We start from the raw sequence: 7,047 nt of genomic DNA, 5'->3' as shown, positions 1-7,047 counted from the left end.
TGGATCAAGATGTGAGCTCTCAGCTGCTCCAGCCACCATTCCTTTCCTCTGCCACCATGGACTCAAACCCTCTGGAAACTTAAGACCAAGTGAAACAAGTCCCTTTTAAAGTTTGTGGGGGCCATGGTGTCTTATCACAGCCATAGAAGTAACTAAAGCCAGGTGTGGTGACACAAACCTTTAATCCCAGGTCATGGGATTAAAAGACAGGTGTATCTCTGTGAGTTCAAGGCAAGTCTGTCTGGTCTACACAGTAAGTTTCAGGACAGCCACAGTGGAGCGGCAGACCATGTCTGAAAAACAAAACAAAAACACCAGGAGAGACCCAAAGCCCAAAACAATTTGTCCTCTCCACACCCTTCCTCTTCCTTCTCACCAGAAGTCAAACCTGGAACTTCCAGAAGAAAAGTCGCTTCCAGGAACACAATGGCAACAACACTCGGGTCGGGATGTAGGGGAGAGATGATTTCTCTCTAAAGCAGAGGCCCTGGCCTGCAAGCCCCACACAGACTCCCACAGACAACAGGCTCCTGTGTCCACCTGCAGGGGGCGCTCACACTGCCAAGCCTGGTGCTCGGGAATCTCCCCTGTAAATAGAGACTTTGCTCATCACTCAGGATCCAGTCTTCACAGCCTTGTGCTTACACTCAGACTCCAGATGATGGTCTGTGGCTCCATGTGGTTGTGTCTTACACGGATCTTCACTCCATAGTCCTCAGATTGTCTGTGTGCACCTGGGTCATCATCTCAGCACAGTGGAACCCCTTCCCCACTGGGAAGAGACTCCGTGGAGACCGAATACAGCAGGACACTGATCCTGTCCACACTGCACATTTCCCTGTGTCCACACACTTCCATGCTACAGTTGCTTTAGTGAATAAACCCCAGTGAGAGAGGAACTGTAACTAAGTATAAAGCTGAATAATGATGATAGTGTGGTAGAAGTTACATACTCTCTCTCTCTCTCTCTCTCTCTCTCTCTCTCTCTCTCTCTCTGATCTTCACTCACATTGTATGAGCTGAAGTGATGAGAGAGGTGAAAGTCAAAGGCTTCTGGGACCCTGGATCTGGTTTCATCAGGGCTGTGCAGTGTGGACACTGGACAGAGGGTGATTCTCATGGCAGAGGTACACACTGGGGATTCTAGATTTCATCCCTGTTCAGTAGTGTGGAGAAAAATCAAATTTATAATTTTTTCGTTTCTGTGGATTGTGATTGATGTCTCCAAACCCCAGCCACACATAACTGAAGTAGAAAGTGAAAGCAGAGGAGTGTAGAGTGTCCTTCCTGCACGGAGTCACGCATGACACAGTGTGTCAAAAGGGCTTGACCAGAGCTGTAAAAATTGCAGCCACCTCCCACGCAGGCGTCCACAGCAGCCCCATGCAATCACCGGGACTGCGACAGCACTTGTTTCTGTAAACATTCATTTTAACGCTGCCTGTGTTTTACCGCAAACGTCATGCGTTCCATCCTGACCCAAGGAGCGACTCAGGGACCCCGGGACAAAGGCCCTCTGTCCCCAGCACAGGGTCAGACAAAGTTTTGGTACCGGGTAGTGAGGTGCTGGGTGAGGAAGCCGAGCTCTATGGATCCCCTGTCCAGTTTCACTTCTCCAGCTCCTGACCTGTGTCAGCTCCTTCTGCCCTGACACTGATGATGACTCCGCGGTTCTCATCCCATTGGGTATCAAGATCCCGTAGAAACAAACAGCATCGCCATGGCACCGGGTATAAAGTCCACGCTAGAAACTCGCATGTCCAGATCCGAGATGGGGGCGATGGCGCCGCGCACGCTGCTCCTGCTGCTGGCTGCAGCCCTGGCCCGGACCCAGACCCGCGCGGGTGAGTGCATGGTCAGGAGGGAAACGGCGTCTGCGGGGAGGGCGGGGGCGGCACCGGGGAAGCCGCGTCCCCGCATCGCCCGGCCAGACCCTCCCGCCCCTTCCCCTCCCGCGTCCAGAGCCCTGTGCCCCGCTCCCCTCCAGGCCCGCGCGCACCTGCCCGGGGTCCCTGGAGGAGGTCGGGGTCTCAAGGCGCCTGCTCCCAGGCTCGCACTCCATGCGGTATTTCCTCACCATCGTGTCCCGGCCCGGCCTCGGGGAGCCCCGGTTCATGGAAGTAGGCTACGTGGACGACACGGAGTTCGTGCGCTTCGACAGCGACTCAGAGAATCCGATGGTGGAGCCGCGGGCGCCATGGATGGAGCGGGAGGGGCCGAAGTATTGGGACGGGGAGACGCGGAAAGCCAAGGACTCAGAGCAGATTTACCGAGTGAACCTGAGGATCCTGCTTGGCTACTACAACCAGAGCCAGGGCGGTGAGTGACCCCGGGTCGGAGGTCACGACAACCTCGTCTCTACGGGTGGACCAGAGTCTCCCAGGGTCCCAAGTCCAAGGTCCGGGAGGAGGAAGCAGGGACCAGGACCGGGTTTCCCTTTTGTCCTGGAGGGTTCACGGGTGGGCGGGGCTGATCGCGGGACCCCCACCCCCCCAGGCTCTCACACCATTCAGCGTATGTCTGGCTGTCACATGGGGCCGGACGGGCGCCTCCTTCGTGGGTACCTTCAGTATGCCTATGATGGCAAAGACTACCTGACCCTGAACGAGGACCTGAGGACTTGGACAGCGGCCGATGCGGTGGCGCAGATCACCAGGCGCAAGTTCGAGCAGGCTGACGTTGCAGAAAGACACAGGGCCTACCTGGAGGGCATGTGCATGCAGTGGCTCCACAGATACCTGGAGAAGGGGAAGGAGCAGCTGCTGTGCACAGGTGCAAGCGCCCAGGGCGACTCCTCCCCCTGCCCTCGGGCTGGGCTGAGTCCTCAGGAAGAAGAGACCTCAGCTGGGGTCCTGCCCCTGTCTCTGAGGGACACAGTATCCCTGGGGCTCCTGATCCAGCTTGGCAGGGACTGCACTGATCTCCCAGGGCTCAGCCTTCTCCCTGGAAGGTTCCAGGTCTGTCTCAGGAGGGAGGAGAGAAGATGCCCACATCCCCAGCAGTGGCTCCTTCAGTCTGCAGCACTGGGTCAGCCATGGCCTCTCCCAGGCCGGGTTCTCTGCCCACACCCAGTGTCTGAGTGTGTCAGCCTTACACACCAGGACCGGAGTCTCCTTTACCTGATGGGAGAGGAGGACGCCCTGCCCTAGGCTGGTTCCCCAGTTCCTAGAACTTATCAAAGAATACATTCTGCCAGATTCCTATGTGTGAGGTTTCCATCCCTCCCTCACCCAAATTCTATCTCTTCCAGAATGATTATGTGAGCACTTATGGGGTATCCTGAAAAACCTCTAAAATATGTGGGTTTTTAAATTTTGTCCTTCTTTCTTTTTTCAATTGCAATTTTTTTTCAAGACAGGGTTTCTCTGTATTGCTTTGGATGCTGTCCTGGAACTCGCTCTGTAGACCAGTAGAACAGGCTGGCCTCGAACTCACAGAGATCCACATGCCTCTGCCTCCCGAGTGCTGGGATTAAAGGAGTGCACCACCAATGCCCAGCTTTTTTTTCCCTCCCTTTTTATTATCATCTGTATGAGTCTCCACAGGTGTCATGGGGGACTGCTAACTGGATAATTAGACAACTCAGTGTTCCCTTTAAAGGAAAGAGTCCCATGACCTTAGAGAATTTTCTGCCAGAATTAACTATCCAAACCCTCCACTAAGCTCCCTCAGCCCCAACAAGTTTCAGTGTTGCCCCAGTGAATTAGGAGTTGAGCTTCCTCAGAGACAGGGTCTTCTGCAACTGAAGGACTGGAGTGACAGGGAAAATCCACACACCCCTGTGAGCACCGCTGTATCTCAGTGAGTGCTGCACTGGGCTCCACAGCAACTTCCAGGGGTCCTGGGTGACAACACCTTGTATCTTGGCCCCCAGAGACTGGGGTTGGGGAGTCATTTTCTCTGCCCCAGTGTCAGAGGTTCACCCCATTTCTGCCGCACACTTTGGTGATGGCTGTTCACTTGGAAAGACAGCTATGCTGGTTAGCAAGATGGCCACAGGGGTTCTGCCTCCAATGGTGGCAGCAGTAGTTGTTAGAATGCTTTATGTAGCCTGTGCCCCTAATTTCTTATTTTGATATGAATTTAATCAGATATATAAATTAATTATTTTCCATCCCTTCTTCCATTGTTTTCCCACCTAACTTATGCTATAGAACATCACATAAGGAAGACCATGGGACCTGCTGGGTCATGTGATTCCCTCTTAGCTTCTGGGTCCCCCAGGAAAATGTGCAGTTCTGTGATGAGGGGGACCAGCTCCACCTGCAGGTCACTAGTGGGATGACAGTCAGAAGTGTTCAGACACATAGTTCAGTGTCATCATTGACTTAACTTAGTCTAAGCAAATTTCAGTTAATCTTGTTATTGTGGGGTTTCTTAAATCTTCCACACAGATCCCCCAAAGGCACATGTGACCCATCATCCTGGACCTAAAGGTGATGTCACCATGAGGTGCTGGGCCCTGGGCTTCTACCCTGCTGACATCACCCTGACCTGGCAGAGGGAGGAGGAGGAACAGACTCAGGACATGGAGCTGGTGGAGACCAGACCTTCTGGGGATGGAACCTTCCAGAAGTGGGCATCTCTGGTGGTGCCTTCTGGGGAGGAGCAGAAATACACATGCCATGTGCACCATGAGGGGCTGCCTGAGCCCCTCACCCTGAGATGGGGTAAGGAGGGAGTGGGTGCAGAGCTGGGGTCAGGGAAAGATGGAGCCTGTCTGCAGAGCCTGAGCAGAGTCAGGGCTGAGAGCTGGGGTCATGACCCTCACCTTCCCTTCCTGTCCTTCCCTTCGCAGAGCCTCCTCAGTCCACTGTCCCCATCATGCCAGTCATTGTTTGGGTTCTCCTTGGAGTTGTGATCATTGGAGCTGTGATAATTGGAGCTGTGGCTGTTGTGAGGAAGAGGAAGGGAAAAGCAGGTAGGACAGGGCGGGGTCCGAATTCCCTCCCATCCCCATTTAGATGTGTGCTCTGCTCATGGAAACACATCCGCACCCCACAGCTCCTGTCTCTAACCTGGGACTTCTGTAGGTTCTGGAAACTTCCTAGGGTTGGGCTCCTCCCTGATCTCTCATGGCTTTTCTTCTCACAGGTGGAAAAGGAGGGAACTATGCTCCAGCTGCAGGTAAGTGTGGGGAGCAGGATTGTCCCTGAAGCCCGATGGAGTGAACCTGAGTGTTTAGAGGGCCTCTGGAAATCCATAATAGCTTCTCCAGCAAAATCTGCTGGGGGTCCTGTTTTTACCTTCCTATGGATATATATTTTTTAATCCTAGACAGGGACAGTGCCCAGAGCTCTGATGTGTCTCTCCAAGACTGTGAAGGTGACACTCTTGGAAGTCATTTCGGGTTGGGGAGCAAAATGGACATGATTGGGTTTCAGGGACTCTCAGAATCACCTGTAAGTGAGTGGCGGGTTGTTGGGATGCTGGTTTCACAGTGATTGTTCATGACTCTTGTTCTGTAGCGTGAAGACAGCTGCCAGGCATGGATGGAGTGACAGTCACTGTGTTCAGATCTCTCCTGTGACATCTAGGGCCCCTCAGTTCACTCTCAGCAAAGGTGTCTGATGTTCCCTGTGATCCTTTGGACTCAATATGAAGCTCAGCCCAGCCCCGTCCTGCACACCAGGATCCTGTCCCTGCACTGCCTGTGTGCCCTTCCATGGCCAACTTTCCTGTTCCAGTAGACGGGAGGGGACATCTCCATCCTCTCATCTCCATGCTGCCCTGAGCTGCACCTCTGACATCCCCACTGAAAATAAGGATCTTGATTTGAACTTGATTGTTCTCATCCTTGATTGGACAGGTTGATTATCTGTTAAATTAATTATTGAGATACTTAGAGGTTGTGGAAGAAATGAATGGCAGCGTGGAGAACCTCCCAGAATCTGTGTTCAGTGGGCTGTGTGTCTTCTGTGAAAAGATGAGATTGTAGAAGCTGAGTGAGAACAGGGCTGTGCCCAGGTGGAGCTCAGTCCACTGTCGGCTGTGACATGGTCACTCCTCAGCTCTGTCACCTCCTGGCTCTGTTCTCTTCATCACTTAGAACCACATGCTGAGATCTGTGCTCACAGGGACTATAGGATGGTCAGAGCTGAGTCCTGGCCCAGGATTTTGAGCATCCAGGACAGCCAGGACGGGTCAACCTGGGCACTGACCTGACTATACCTCTTTACCCCATATTTGCTCTTTATTGTTGACTTTTTAGTTTGTATGGAGGACTAGGCCCATTTATATTCCTTTAAGTGGACTCTGCTTCCTTATCCCTTGTGCCTCCTGAGTGACAGCATTAAAAGTTGTTTTTCCAGCCGGGTGGTGGTGGCGCACAACTTTAATCCCAGCACTCGGGAGGTAGAGGCAGGCGGATCTCTGTGAGTTTGAGACCAGGCTGGACCGACAGCCTCCAAAACAATACAGAGAAACCCTGTCTTGTAAAACCAAAAAAAAAAGAGTTGTTTTTCCATCCTTATCCCTTCAGGTCCCAACTAGGCCCCTACACACAGGAGGCTGTGGGCTGAGCACATGGACTTCAGTCTCCCGAGCTTCTGCCTCCTTCCGGGCCACGCCCTGGAGGTTCTCTCCTTCTTTCCATCTTTCAGAATCTAACCTGGGGTTATAAGATGGGCAGACAGGAGGAATTCACAGGGTCTCATCTCAGATCTGTGCTCTGCCCAAGGTCCCTTCTCCCTCCCTGGCTCTGGGATTCCTGGTGCTGCCTCTAGTGGTGACTCCAGGATTTACAGACATGATCCAGGGGCTGAAGAGATGGCTTAGAGGTTGAGAGCACCTGCTGCTCTTGCAGAGGAACCAGGATCAGATATCACCACACACATGGTGGCTCACAGCCATCCATAATTCCTCTTCCTTGGCTTCCAATAGCCCTGTACACCAGATAGAAACCTGCTGCAAAGATGGACAGGCAAGAAAAGTCTCGTAGACTAAGATTAATGTATCGTTTAAAAAATAGATCGTGGGAATGCCAAAGATGGAAACTACTTCATCCCCTACTCCAGGTGCTGTCCCCTGCTGCTGCCTCCAGTGGTG

The 7,047-nt window shown here is 52.9% G+C and overlaps 1 protein-coding gene across 2 annotated transcripts; it reads left to right on the top strand.

The window, feature by feature from the left end:
* Positions 1-1,705: 1,705 nt before the first annotated feature.
* Positions 1,706-6,310, top strand: LOC121132772 (H-2 class I histocompatibility antigen, Q10 alpha chain-like). Of its 2 annotated transcripts, XM_040732453.1 has the most exons (8): positions 1,706-1,844; positions 2,050-2,319; positions 2,497-2,772; positions 4,395-4,670; positions 4,799-4,921; positions 5,095-5,127; positions 5,278-5,402; positions 5,469-6,310. In XM_040732453.1, the coding sequence occupies exons 1-8, from the start codon at positions 1,721-1,723 to the stop codon at positions 5,499-5,501; spliced, it is 1,260 nt and encodes a 419-aa protein (XP_040588387.1). In that variant the 5' UTR covers positions 1,706-1,720; the 3' UTR covers positions 5,502-6,310. The 2 variants fall into 2 exon arrangements, with proteins under 2 accessions (XP_040588387.1, XP_040588388.1); XM_040732454.1 differs by lacking the exon at positions 2,497-2,772.
* The last annotated feature ends 737 nt before the right edge of the window (positions 6,311-7,047 follow it).

This window comes from Mesocricetus auratus, unplaced genomic scaffold (genome assembly GCF_017639785.1).
Source record: "Mesocricetus auratus isolate SY011 unplaced genomic scaffold, BCM_Maur_2.0 Super-Scaffold_100027, whole genome shotgun sequence".
NCBI lineage: Eukaryota > Metazoa > Chordata > Mammalia > Rodentia > Cricetidae > Mesocricetus > Mesocricetus auratus.
This window is presented reverse-complemented; position numbering and strand designations above follow the sequence as displayed.

Excerpts from the sequence above, each read along its gene's own strand:
- LOC121132772 (XM_040732453.1), top strand. The coding sequence starts at position 1,721 with ATGGCACCGGGTATAAAGTCCACGCTAGAAACTCGCATGTCCAGATCC. Across the intron at positions 2,320-2,496 it reads CTACAACCAGAGCCAGGGCG|GCTCTCACACCATTCAGCGT; the intron begins GTGAGTGACCCC and ends CCACCCCCCCAG. Across the intron at positions 4,671-4,798 it reads GCCCCTCACCCTGAGATGGG|AGCCTCCTCAGTCCACTGTC; the intron begins GTAAGGAGGGAG and ends TTCCCTTCGCAG.